This window comes from Grammomys surdaster, unplaced genomic scaffold (genome assembly GCF_004785775.1).
Source record: "Grammomys surdaster isolate TR1022 unplaced genomic scaffold, NIH_TR_1.0 126048, whole genome shotgun sequence".
In the NCBI taxonomy this organism is placed as follows: domain Eukaryota; kingdom Metazoa; phylum Chordata; class Mammalia; order Rodentia; family Muridae; genus Grammomys; species Grammomys surdaster.
The window spans coordinates 1242566-1256581 of NW_021620860.1; the positions used below are offsets into that span (position 1 = coordinate 1242566).

General features: G+C 45.6%; 1 protein-coding gene and 1 non-coding gene across 3 annotated transcripts in view; both read left to right on the forward strand.

Annotated features, from left to right (window-relative positions):
• Positions 1-14016, forward strand: part of Ikzf3 (IKAROS family zinc finger 3) — an 88319-nt gene that overhangs the window by 66438 nt on the left and 7865 nt on the right. The window contains exons 1-2 of one of the 2 annotated variants that reach the window (XM_028755195.1): positions 4715-4864; positions 4963-5079. In XM_028755195.1, the coding sequence (XP_028611028.1) occupies positions 4995-5079 (85 nt within the window). In that variant the 5' untranslated portion in view covers positions 4715-4864; positions 4963-4994. Of the gene's footprint in view, positions 1-4714; positions 4865-4962; positions 5080-14016 lie in introns of those variants that run through there. The other variant, XM_028755194.1, reaches the window with a different exon arrangement.
• On the forward strand, positions 8361-8551 carry LOC114610599. The gene has a single exon (XR_003709710.1). It is a non-coding gene; the product is annotated as a U2 spliceosomal RNA (small nuclear RNA).

Genomic DNA, 14016 nt, shown 5'->3' on the forward strand with positions numbered 1-14016 from the left:
AAAACCTGGTGTGACAGCGCATACTTTTGATCCCAGCCCTCGAGAGGCAAGGGCAAGAGGATCTCTGTGAGTTCGAAGCCAGCTTGGTCTACAATGTAGATTCTACACAGTTACATAGAGAGACCTTGTCAGAAAGAAAAACCCTAAGGTGACCAATGAGTTATGTTTATTTGTGTGTCTGGGAGTTAACATTTCTCTACTTTCTGCTTGTCTGAGTTGAGCTAATGCAAGCACAAGGGTTTCAGGATGAAGTTACATTTTTTAGCAAGGTAACACACTTTTTCTTCTAAAAGTTTTTTTTCTTTTTCTTTTCTTTTCTTTCTTTTTTTTTTTAATCAAGTCTGTTTCCCTAACAGTCTTCACGATACTTGCTCCACAGGGCAGCAGTTCCGTGTCACTTTTTGTGTTTGAACCTGCCTTGTCTCTGATAGCGATCTGTTGCTAGACAATCTTGTTGCACAATGACTCTGCTGGCTCCCGTCTCTATTAGCTGCTGACCACACCAGAGGAGAGACAGGAAGCAGTGACTGGGTTAAGCTTCATTTAACACTTTGAGCCCTAAGGAAGGATTTTGAAAAAAAAAAAAAAAAGTAAAACACCATCACGTAGTCAAAGCTACAATTACTTGAGATTTAAAAAAAAAAAAAATCCCTTATGGAAGCAATTAATAGCTAAGGCACATGCAGGGATTAAAGACGGTGGGATACTTCTGAGATTGTGATTTTCATGACATTTTGTTATTTTTCCAATATGTCTTTACAATCTGTTGCTAATAAAAGTTGACGTTACCTACTATGTAGTAGACAAATGATGTAAAGGGAAATTGATCCAGAATAGCAGTCCCTCCCCTTTGCCCACTCAGGAACCAAATGTGCCAGTGTTGCCCATCTCCACCCTGGCAACATTCAACTGACTAATAGCACCCAGGAACGGATTTCCTATTTCATCATTTAAACTTATATCTTCTTCCCTTACTATCTTGCCAAACTTGTTTTCCTCCATTTACATTTCTGAGACTTGGTGTAGCAAGATAACAAGTCTAAAATGCATGAATAGACAGTTGAGTGGTAAAGGTGGAGGGAAGACCAGGAGAGAAGGCTTCTCTTTTGCCTTTTCAGTATACCTCCTAAACAATTCCTGAGCTCAGCTGACACTGACATCTGACTTCGTGTTTAAAAGGTGGCTTTTCAGTGCTTTTATTCATCAGCTGTCTGACAGGTCAGGAAGTAGAAAGGCAGGGGGTCTAGGGAAAAAAAATAAGAGTGTACCCTATGTTGTTGCCATTAGCCTTTGTCCATTTGGCAGTTAGAAAACACTTAAGTCTGTGGAGTTAATCTCAGCCCCTGAAGGGTGTTTCCCGGTGGTTGGGAGAGCTGGGATCTGAGAGTCAGTGAATGACAGATCTGGGAAGACTGCAGTGAACGAGAATCTGCCTCTTGATTTCTTGCAGGAGGTACTTCTGGGAAAATAAAATAGGAATAAATAGGGAAGCCTCATGCCTCAGATTCTCTTTCCATCCGTGAACACTCCTGAATGTTACTTTTTTTTTTTTAAATGTCAGCCATTTGGTCACTGATTGCCATGTTGAGAGTTATCTGGAAATGACTGTTAGAGACCAGCTTGGTGGGTAACGAGGGATGAGAAAGGCGATGTTATCTCAGAAGGCTGCCATTTAGTGACATGCCCTAATTACAGTCATTTAGGTCAACGTGTCCACGCAGCGGCATCCTCCCAGACCCGGAGAGGATGTCGATTGCGTGTGCCCACAAACCTGCTGATGCTGATGCTGACTTTGGTAAAGCGTGAGCAGCGTCTCCTGAAAGATAAGTGGGAAGCCGAGGCGCTGCGCTTGGGCTAGGTCCTAGGTCACAGCGTGCCCACGAAGGGAGGGACCGCAGAGGACAGAACTCAGTGGTAAAATGGGGTCAAAAGTAAAAATTCCCTAAGTGTTTTCAACGTCATTTCAATCTAAATCATTTCAATAGGAGATACAAGAGTGGAGGCTCTCATCCTCTCCGAATGGCACCCCTATAGTACAGACGTGGCTCCCCTGTTTCTAAGAGAAAGGGAGAGCAAAGAAAGGATCCCCTGTACTGGGAACTGACTTCGAATTCCAGGCTCTGCCTTTCATCTCTCTACTCAAGGGGTTTTGGGTAGCGCCACATCTGGTGGTGGTTTGTGTGAACGGAAATAATACGTGTGATCGTTTCCTGTTTGGTCATTTTAACCTGTCCCTGGACTGAACAGAATTTGACCCACTTCACTCGGCAGCAGGGTTCTGTCTACAAGTACCAGAGTCCGAAGACCTTACAGAGTCTGAACGCTGCCCACGCCCCTGGCCCTGAGCATAGTGGGTTCATTTACATAAATCCTGTTGACAGCTGGAGCAGAACTCAGGATATGTGTCTTCAGAGTCAAGAGTTATTTTTGATAAGAGCCAAAAGTCAAGTGATGTTGGCATTGTCTCTACACTTTGGCTTTTCTTTTCTTTCTTTCTTTCTTTTTTTTTTTTTTTTTTACTTTTGAAGACAGATTTTCTTTTATTACTGACTTTAAAAACCACACAAAGTTTTATATTGTATCGCACCTGAAATAGAGTTCTTTTGATGATGGTACTAAGGCAGAAAATAAATAATCCTTGGAATGATCATCTTTCAATCTGGCATTGACTCTCTCTGGCCCAGACTGATTGTCCTACCCTGAAGATCTTTCTCTGTCAGTCATTTTCTGCTACAGTAGCCGTGGTCATGTGTCTGACAGACCATGGAATGTGGGGCAATTCTCTGTGCTGGAATCTCTTCGCACAGCAAATGCCTCAGACTCTTCTGTTACAGGGCAAGTGCTGACTGTTCCCAAAACTGCCCTAGGCTTATCTCATTCTGTAAGCTAGCATTTGCTTTTTAAATCTAGTTCCTTAAACTAATTACGTTTTCTTCTTCCTTAGTTACGTTAGAAATGTATGGATATTTAGTTTAGACCTTCTGACGTGCTCAGATAAAACAGAGACACGTTCATAGCATCAGTTCATAGTGTTTGCTAGAGCAGGCATGCATACACCGTGGCCCTCGAGCTAAGTACAGCCAGCAATCTGTCTGTGCACAGGGATTTTACCATTTACTTATTGTATATGTGTGTGTGCGTGTGGTATATGAACGTGTCCATGTTTGCCTGTGTACGGTGTGCCTGGAGGCCAGAAGTTGGCTTTGAATGTCTTTCTCAATCACTGTCCACCTTATTTCTTGAGACAGGGTCTCTCTCATGGGCTTGCAGATTCTGCTAGATTGCATGGCCAGTGAGCCTTTAGAATCCTGATGGCCCTGTTTCCCTGGTGCTGGGATTACAGGCCTGTGCCACAGCACTGGTGTTGTCGGTGGTACTCAGGTTCTCTAGCTTCGATAACAAACATGTCACTGCCTGAGCCACTCCCCAGCCTGATTCTTACATTTTTAAAGAGCTGTAGAGTAGGAAACATGAATATAGAAAGAGACCATATATAGCCCACAAATTTTAGAAATATTTACAACCAACATGGGCATAGAAATGTGCATGTGTAATCCCAGGATTTGAGAGGTTGCAGCAAGAGGATCATACATTTGAGGCCAGCCTTGGGGCTGTGTAACAGAAAGACCCCTGACTCAAAAATAATAATGATAACAAATAATCATACATAGTATTTTTACTCTTTGGGTTTTTTTTTTTTTACTGAAATAATTTATTGATCCTTGAGCCAGCCCAGCATTATAAAATCTTAGGCCTTATACTTATAGCAGCTAGTGAGTCTATACTTTTGAGCCGTGATGTCTTGCTGCTGGCTCTACCAGAGTCAATTGTATTTGTCCCATGTCACTCTTCAGTATATTGGCACTCTTTTTATATTCCTCTAGTGGACTGAAATTCTAGCTCCTCTCCCTCCCCAGAGTTCCACATGGTAGTCTAGGATGGCCTACAAATTACTTGCATAGCCCAGGCTAGTCTCAAACTTATGACAATCCCCTTGCCTCAGTCTCCCAAGCATTGGGATCACAGGTGTGAGCCACAGTCTCCTGTTGCAGCTGCCTTTCAAAATCATCTAGCGAGCTTTGAAAGCCAGTCCTGGCCCCTCTGCAGGGTAGAAGGGAACCTTCCTATAGATATGTCTCATGTGTATCTAAGGCAATTAGGCAATACTGCTTTGCAGCCGGGCCGACCCACGCTAGTCTGTGCCACTCTGATGTCCAGTTGATCATTAATCCACAGTCTCAGGCAGTTCCTATTCTCCTGTTTCACTAGAAATATAATGGAAATATAGCATACAGACTGCTCTTTAATTTCAAGATAGCAGCGTGGCTCAGAGACACTTTCATGGAAACAATTTTCAGATGTGAAGAACATACGAAGCAACACACAGAACCCAGAGAAACGGAATGTGAAAGATAAGGGACAGAGAGAAACGTAGTAAAGAAAAAAATGACTCAGTATTTCAATACCCAAATCACTGAGTAGATTTCTTGCTATCTGGGTGAGTGTATCTATTTTCAAAAGTGCTATTAGCATAAACAGAGCAGTAAATCTGGGGCACCGTGCCTTTTTTTTTTTTTTTTAGAAGTTGTTAAGAAGAATTATATTAGTGTGCAGGTGTCAGGCGCAGTTACTCAGAATCTGAAAGGCCGATGGGGGTTAGGAGACCTCCATCTATCTATCTTTTTGCAACCAACCACGTCCACGCTGTTTCTTCAACACTTCCTCTTGCTAATGAAGGTACTTAGCTGGGGATGGGCCGGGCTTTCCCATCTCAGCACAAGACTGCAAGATTTGAATGCCCCCCTGAACCGGCCTCACTGACCACAGCAGGTACCGGGGGCAGAAATTTGAGAAGGAAGAACAGGTAATGGCAGCGTCGTGCATCAGACCGGACACTTCTTCCCACCTGTTTCCCATCCATCCATTTACCAGTGTGTTCTTCTCCCTCTTCTTCCAAACCAGCAAGTGTGGAGGCAAGACACATCAAAGCAGAGATGGGAAGTGAAAGAGCTCTCGTCCTGGACAGATTAGCAAGCAACGTGGCTAAACGAAAAAGCTCAATGCCTCAGAAGTTCATTGGTAAGAATGCACGGCCCTTTCTTGCTTCTGACAGCAGATACCTTAAATAAGATAACACAGAGATGTTTCCTACCCATGCTTGCCTAGAGCAGTCTGTTAAAACAAGGTTTCTTATTCTGTATGGCTGGTTCATTTTGATAGCTGTAGTATATAGATTTTTTTAAAAAATTAACTCAGAAGCCTTAGCTACAGAACAGGGGAGCATTTGGTGTTGTTTCTTAAATGTAGTTGATGTTTAAAATGTTGTCCCTTCCTCTTCCCTCTGAATGACATCTGATTTATGCAACTTACACCAGTAAAATGTCCAAGATAGCATCTGGTAAAATTTTGCAATGGTATGTTACAAGTTGGTTCTGTTAGCATGCTCTAACCTTTTTTCTTTTTAATGTTCTAAAGCATATCGCCATATTCTCTTGAATTTGATTGAGAGCTGGCTTTAACAGAAAGTTGATGGAGGAAAAACATGGATTTAAATAACTCAGTTTGACTTGACGCTGTCTTACTGAAGTTAGTTTTTGTGTCATTGGTTTTCACATTGTCAAAAGCCACCACGGAGTGGAATGACAAGTGTTGGGATTTACAAACGGTGGGGCTATTTCTTTATTTCCCCAGATGTTTACATACGTGTGACCATAGTATTTAAAATAGATTTGTAGTTGGGAATTAAGCAGCTGAGTTGAATGTGTCAGTTATTTTAAGTTGAAAGTTGGTGATGTTGAACAAAAATAGTTATCACATTAAGAAAACTCTTCCTCATCACCGATAATATTTTAAAATTTGTCAATACCTTTTTGTAAAGCTGCTTGCTGCTTCTAACTTTAACCTTCTTGTATTTATTGATTTTAGTGGCTTTTACACATACCAAGTGCCTGTCTACTTTTGTTTTGTTTTGCTTTGCTTTGCTTTTTGTCTTTTTAAGACAGGGTTTCTCTGTGTAGCCCTAACTCAGAGATCTGACTGCCTCTGCCTCCTCCTCAAATTGCTGGGATTACAGGCATGTGCCAGCACCTCCTGGTTTGCTTATCTACTTTTAACTTGAAGATTTTTTGGCCCTAAGTAACACTTTATAAGTAGACTTTCAATTGAATTATATATTGAAAGAACCCATAGATTTTGAAATCACTGAAGTTGGTATTTCTGCTTATTTATTTTATTGTTATTAGCTGGATATAGTCTGTGTGCTTTTTGTCACTTCAGTAACAAATTGTAGCACACGCCTTTAATCTCAGCACTCACAAGTCAGAGACCAGTAGATCTCAGTGAGTTTGAGACCACCCTGGTCTACATAGTAAGTTCCAGGCCAGCCAGGGCTATAGAGAGAAACTCCCAAGGGTATGGTGGATTGTTTCTACATTCTCAGCTCTTAGGAGGTAGATGTCAGAGCATCAGGAGTTCAAGGCTATCCTCACCACATAGTGAGTTTGGGGCCAGGCTGGGCTATATGAGAAATCCTGTCTTTAAGAAAAAAATTAGTCAGTCAATCAGTCAGTCAGTCAGTCAGTCAGTCAGCAGTGAACCCATCAATAAATCCTGTCAGGCTGAGGTTTGTATGTTTTAATTTATGGAGATTTTTGTCTCCTAATCATTTCACCTCCCCATGAGGAGACATGTCAGGGGGCATGTGATGACTTCCACAGGAAGATTAGGCACATCGGACCAATCAGAATGACACAGTGATTCCCTCGTGTGAATCCACGTGGATCGTCAGTCTATACAAGTGCATCTTAATTGGAGGAATGCTCTGACTCTAGAAACAGCTGAAGCTGATGTGGGAGGGGCATGGGATGAGAGGGGCCGGGAGCTCCATCGTCCTCACACTTGGCTTAAATCTACGGCTGAGCAAAGCCCTGCTTACTGTGGTAGAGGTTGCTGTGTGTTGCCGTTGCTGTTGTCGTCGTTGTTGTTGTTTGCTGTTGTTGCTGTTGTCGGCGTTGTCATTGTCGTCACTGTTCTAAGGTTCCCTGTGTCCAGGTCCACTTGGCTCTGCCATTTCCTCCGGGAGCCATCCCATGCTTTCTGATCCTAGGATTTCAGACCTGCAAACCCACACAGATCTATAGACTCAGATTTCAGCCTGGATCCCCACTGCTGCAGTGGACTTTGGAAGACCTGGTTCCTCTGTTTCTGAGCCGGTCCATCTTCTCAATTGTAGGATCAGGAACTTGGGAGAGTTAGCTCTTTTTGCTTATGAGTAAAGCTTGTTCTTTGACAGCTTCCTTTGGAGCCTAGTGCCGTCCTTTCCCTCTCCTCTCGGCCCCCTCTTGTGCCCACCCCTGCCAGCTGCCCCCTTCCCTTACAGACCTCTTTCGCATAATTACTAGTTTGATCTTGTTTAGTGTCCCATAGAGTTCATCTAGGGTCATCTGTGTAACCCTAAGCTTGGAACTAACTCTAGAGCCCAGCGGGCTCACCAGTATGTCTCAACCGAACACAGTCAGCTTCGGAGCCCGGAATGTTTGAGGGGTTTTTAAAAACATTCTTCTCTATTTTTTGGAATATGGTACTGTAGCACAATTCAGAGAACACATCCCTGCATTTCTCAGCCGCTTAGACAATCCTTTCTGGACCCCCATTTACTCATCTGTGGACGAGAAAACTAAATCAGGATGAAATGACCCGGAAGGCCCCTCGAGTCTATGGGAAATGAATTCAGGCAGAACCAGCTTGTGTTTCAGAGAACCTGGCAGTGTGATTTGGCAACCTCTTCTCAAGGCCCTAAGGATAGAGAGTTCCTGTCATACACCAGTGTTGAGCTTTGACCTGGGTTGTTTGTTGGTTTGGAAGGTGGCTCCTAAGGGCCACAATGATATGATGTAAGCGCTCAGGGATGTGATGATGTAAGCGCTCAGGGATGTGATGATGTAAGCGCTCAGGAATGTGATGATGTAAGCGCTCAGGGATGTGATGATGTAAGCGCTCAGGGATGTGATGATGTAAGCGCTCAGGGATGTGATGATGTAAGCACTCTAGTGACTGGGATCCCTCATCTTTAAAGCTTATGTTGGTTGGGTTCTTTTTTCTTTTTTTTTTCCTGGAGGAAAAAAAATCTTAAAGCTCAGACTCCAACTAAAAAATTGCACACACACACTTGGTCAGGACAGCACTGCACAGCCTGCTTGCTGCTCGTGTGTTCACTCGTTCATCACACAGAGTAGCCTGGGGTGGGGGTGGGGCATCTCTAATGTCTGCAACCCCAGCACTTGAGAGGTGGAAGGAAAAGGTCATCTTCTCTGTCTCAAGGACAGCCTATGTGAGATGTTGCCTCAGAAAGCAAAGATACAAATGTTTCTCGGCCTTTTGGCTAAGATCAAGTGTAGTATCTGTTCTTATCAGTTTAATATCTGATACGTCCTCTACTCGAGGACAATATATTAAATGGATTTTTGGAAGTAGGAGTTGGAATAGGAGCTTGCTCCGTCCACTCCACGCATCGACCTGGTACTGCAGTACCTCCAGGAACGGTGCAGGGAGGAAGAGGGGAGAGGGAGGGAGGAGGAAGGAAGGGAGGGAGGGAAGAAGGGAGGGAAAAAGGGAGGATGGGAGAGAGAGAGATTTCTTGTCAGATATATGGTGTTCTTGTTATGGGGACATGCTCCTAATCTTCTAGCGTTAACTTGTATCCTAAGCCTTTGTTATGAGATTTTATTTTTTAGGGCACACAAGGGGCAGACAGATCTCTGTGAGTTTCAGGCCAGCTGGTTCTGTACCGAGAATTCTGGGCCAGGCAGAGCTAGATAGTGGGACCCTGTTGTGGGTGGGGTGATGTGCAAGCCTGATGACCGGAGTTCATTCTTCATCTCCCAGAGCCCACATAGAGTCTCTGTAACGCCGCCAGGGGTCTCAGGGGCTTGCTGGCCAGTTTCTCTAGCCAAATTGGAAACTCTAGGTTCAGTGAGAGAATCTGTCTCAAAAAATAAGAAAAATTATTAAGGAAGACACCCTTAGGGTGAACCTCTAGCCTCTGCTTGTACATGAGAACACACACACAGAGAGACAGACACACACAGAGAGACAGACAGATACAGACACACAGACACACAGAGACAGACAGACAGATACAGACACACACAAACACAGAGACAGACAGAAGCACACAGAGACACACACAGAGACAGACAGACAGATGCAGACACATAGACACACAGACACACACAGACAGGCATACACACACACACACACAGACACACACACAGATAGACACACTCACACAAAATAAGGTATACACATATATACACACAAAAAGAAAGAAAAGGGAGAAAGGAAGGAGGGAGGGAGGGAAGGAGGGAGGGAGGGAGGGAGGGAGGGAGGGAGGGAGAGAAGGAAGGAGAAAAAGACAATCCTCTGTAAAGGGTAACCTATTGGAGTATCGAGCTGAACCACCCTTTGTGCCTGAAAGCAGTGATGTCAAGGGAAGAAAAGCAGAGCACCTCCTGTGGGATGTGGGATGCAGTGGCCCAGACTAGTGCTCCCCTCCCTCTCCTCTCCCTCCTCCCTTTCCTTTCCAAGGCACCATTTTCTGAAGAGCTTCCCTGGGGAGGGGGGGGGAAATGGCACCGAGTGGGCCGTAAAGAATGAGTCATTCCCTTTCATCCTTGTAAAGAGTGCACAGTTCTCACATCAGCTCATGCTGCCCCCGACCTCTTGAACTGTGAGGGCAAAGGTCAGACAGAACTTGGTGAGCAGACCCCTTCCCCTGTACTCCTGCAGGGGCAGGGCCTCTCATCTATGTCAAGATGATCTCTTTCCAAGAGACAAGATGGACTCGCTTGTAGCATCCTGACCTGAAGCTTGTCCTGTTTTAAACAGTGTTTGGTCCTTAGGTCAGGCTAGCCCTTAGGTCAGACTAACCCCAAATAGTTGGCCCAAAACAAGAGGGCAGATTTCTCTCCCACAAGGAGGGGAAACATAATTTGTTGCTGAATTGTTCTTTTTCCTGGTTTTTCTCCCCCACCCCACCTGGCAAACAGAACTCACCACATGTGAGCTACTTCATTAACGAAAGTTCTTGTGTTGAAAAGAATATGAAGAAAAACAAAAGACCTTTGTCACTGGCAATAAACATGTGTGTGAGGTTTTGACACTTCTGCAAGCGCCATCAGCTCTCTCTGTGCTGGGAGAGATGAGAACTCACCTACTTTGGTTAACAGAAGCAGGGAGCAGTTTTTTTTTTTTTTTTTTTTGGTTTTTCGAGACAGGGTTTCTCTGTGTAGCCCTGGCTGTCCTGGAACTCACAGGGTAGTCCAGGCTGGCCTCGAACTCAGAAATCCGCCTGCCTCTGCCTCCCAAGTGCTGGGATTAAAGGCGTGCGCCACCACGGCCCGGCGGCAGGGAGCAGTTTTAACACCTGTTAAAGAGGCCCCTTTCCAGAGTCCCTATGTCCCTGGTTCCAGAGACATTAAGATGTTCTTAGTTAAGTTACATTCTAAGAATGTTGGGAACCGGGGCTGGAGAGATGGCTCAGTGGTTAAGAGCACTGACTGCACTTCCAGAGGTCCTGAGTTCAAATCCCAGCAACCACATGGTGGCTCACAACCATCTGTAATGAGATCTGATGCCCTCTTCTGGTGTGTCTGAAGACAGCTACAGTGTATTCATATATAATAAATAAATAAATCTTTAAAAAAAAAAAAGAATGTTGGGAACCTGCAGAGAAGTCCTTAGACTCAGGAAGGAAAGAAAATGCGAGCACTGGGGAGACAGAGCTAAACAAAGCAGGGCCAGACCCAGGTCAGCTTGATGCTGCTGCTGCTGCTGCTGCTGCTGCTGCTGCTGCTGCTGCCAGGGGTGACCTCCCCAGGAGGTCATGGTACATGTGCGGAGGGAGCTTTGGGCAGCCAGAAATCTGGTCCCCAAGAGCTGGTGGCAGGGAAGCCCTAACGGCAGCTGTTCTGTGTCCAGAGTGAAGAGCTGTCTTGGCTGCCTGCGAGTCCTTATATCCAAGCAGTGTGTCACAGATGACAAAGACCTGGGCAGCAGCTGTGGTCTCCCACTCAGGTCACCTCCTAGTCAGTGTTTACACTCCCCTTCCTGCTGCTGCCTGACTCCCTGTCTGAAGAGAGTGTTAGTAACTCCAGTCTTCCTGAAGTTGAAATCAGAATCATTACAACCACTGAGGTCCCCATTTTTCTTGCTTATCTGACCCTCCTTTCTCCCTCTCTCCCTTCCTTCTTTCCTCTCTCCCTCCCTCCCTTCCTTCCTCCCTTCTTCCCTCCCTACCTTCCTCCCTCCCCCTTTCCTTCTTCACATGTGCTTGCAGTAAAGCGAGTCAAACAGCCATGGTACATAATAGGAAGCAGCAAGAAACACACTTAAGTGACCTGAGGAACTTCAAGACTCAAATAAACCCATATATTTCCATTGTCCAGCATTGATTGTAATAGTGGGTTTGCAGTTTTTCTGGAGATCAAATCATTTTTGCCTTCCTCTTTAGATAATAAAGCCCTGATAAGTTGCTCCCAGTAGAGTAGAATCCCAGGAACTTGCCTCTCCTGGCCTAGCAGTGCAGCCCGCTGGCCTCTGCCCAGCCCCAGCCTCAGCCTCCCTACCCCCCACCCCCACCCCCACAGGGCTCTTCCTTCACTGTTTCCATGTCTGGATGCTCTCCCTCCCACATCCCTGGTCCTGCTCCTCCCACATCCCTGGTCCTGCTCCTCCCACATCCCTGGTCCTGCTCCTCCCCGTGCCCATTCTCACTCTGCACTTCAGACCAGTGCAGTCTTCTACCCTTTGCTGTGGCTGCAGTCGCCTCCTCCACCTCTGATACATGCTGATGATTGTGAGAATTTAAAATCAAAGAGCCGGTTGCTGCCTCTAGGCCCTCTGCCCCGTCTATGAGAACATCCCAGCAGAGTGTCTGAAGTCACTGTCTGTGGAGGGCTGAGCCACCATGAGCAAGAAAGCATCCAGCATGTGCTAAGACGTGACTCTTGAATTGCAACCTGGCTCTCCAGTCACCATGGACAACCTTGGAAAATGTGCAGCACTTTGTTTGAGCTCTCAGCTCCTCTCCTGTCCGAGACAGTAATCCACCTTAAAAGCTTTCAGCCTTGAAGGGCTGATAGTGTGGCCATGGGCTAAGTCTGTGGCACAAAGCTCAGTACTGTACGGCCGCAATAAAAGTCGCTTTAGCGTTAGCATCAGCATCTTATATATAATAAATAGTGGATCTTGACCTGAGGACAGAGCTCGCTAAGTCTGTGGCCCAGTCTGGGATTCTAGGATTCCAATAACCATGTTCCTGTTGCTTCAATACAAGTGTGCAGTCGCTCACTTGAGAAATACCAAAATATAGGTTAGCCAACTTTGATGAAGAACGAGTGGCTCAACCAGACAGCTCTAGGTCTGCATTCAGGACCATTTGCGTCTTCATCAGAAGAAAATCTCTATGAGCCGCCTTGGAAGCAGTTATACTCTTGTGGTTTGCCTAACCTTTTTTATGAGTGTGTTACTAAAGAAACGTGAGCCATTGGCTTTTCAATTACTGTAGCCTACCCCTTCGGAGTTTCATACACATTGAGTCATCCGGTCTGCAGGTGACTGATAACCATCTGCAGCGATCAGGTTACGGTAACTGAGAGATGAGAGGATCTGATCAGAATGAGCTGTGTGCACGTGAAGATCTGGGGCGCTCCCCTCGCCATGTTGAACAATGGTCTGTGTTAAACCACACAGCTCAGTCACCTGACTCCATTCTTCCAGAGGGGTTTGTCCCCCCTGTGCGTTGCCTCGTTCCACCTGTGGTATCCCAGCTGTGTGCTGTGAGGTGCTTCCGGTGGTGTGGATGAGAGCAGAGGTGGCAGTGTGCCTACCACCCAGGTGACCCTAGAAACTTCCCAGAGCCTCTCTGTCCTAAGAGACAGTGATTAGAGATCTCCAGGCATTGAGGGGGTTCAGCAGAGCCAGCCACACTGGGAAATGACCTTGAAAAGATTAAGAAACCAGATTCATCAGTCCTGTGCCGTTTCCAGGGGAATGGGTGTGGGTGAACTGGGTGTTTCCTGTTCTTGGTGTCATTGATACAGGCAGCCATCAGCGTCAAGGAGAGAGCCAGTCTGGGAGCTGGAAAGAAAACCCACTTGTTTGGCAAACATGTACATTCTTCTGTGGTTTCCTAACGAATTGTCAGGTTAGGGCTTTTTCTTTCTTTCAGATATTAGTGTAGAAAGTAACAGGTCCACAAGGTCATGAGGATGCAGGGTAAAAGCATCTCAGATCTCCTCGCTGGCCTTTCTGCCTCCCACTGTGGTCTGGCACATCTCACACATTGCTGTTCATTGATCACAGATGCCTTTCCTCAGAGGCAGGTCACCACTTGCTGTGTGTTTGAATCCAACCACACTCTATGGCTTGTTATTCAGAATGGCTATTGCTTAGTCCTACTGTGTGTTTTCAAGGGTCTTCTGTTTGATTGTGGCACTGGGATTGACCCTAAGGCCTCACACAGATAGACAAGCGCTCGGCCATTGAGCTATATCCCCAGACATGCCTTTAATTTTGGAGACAAAGATTCACAAAGCTGCCCAAGCTGACCTTGAACCCCCTTTGTAGCCCAGGCAGGTCTTTCAACTTATCCTCTTTCCTCAGCCTCGGGAGTACCTGGGATTATAGGCCTACCTCTTCCTTGTTTTGTTTTTCCAGATCTTTCTTTCCCACAATATGGGATACAACCTACTTGGAAGCACACAGGACATTTGTAAACTTTGCTCCCTACAAGCAGAAAACTCAGGCCAGTGAGATGGCTCAGCTGATGAGGGTATTTGGTGCCAAGCATGGCAACCTGAATTCAAAGCCAAGGTCCCACATGGTGGAATGATAGACCTGACCCCCACGAGCTGTCCTTTAACCTCACAAGGATGCTGAGGCCTTAGACAAAGCAAATAAATGAATGTAAGAAGGAAGGAAGGAAGGAAGGAAGGAAGGAAGGAAGGAAGGAAGGAA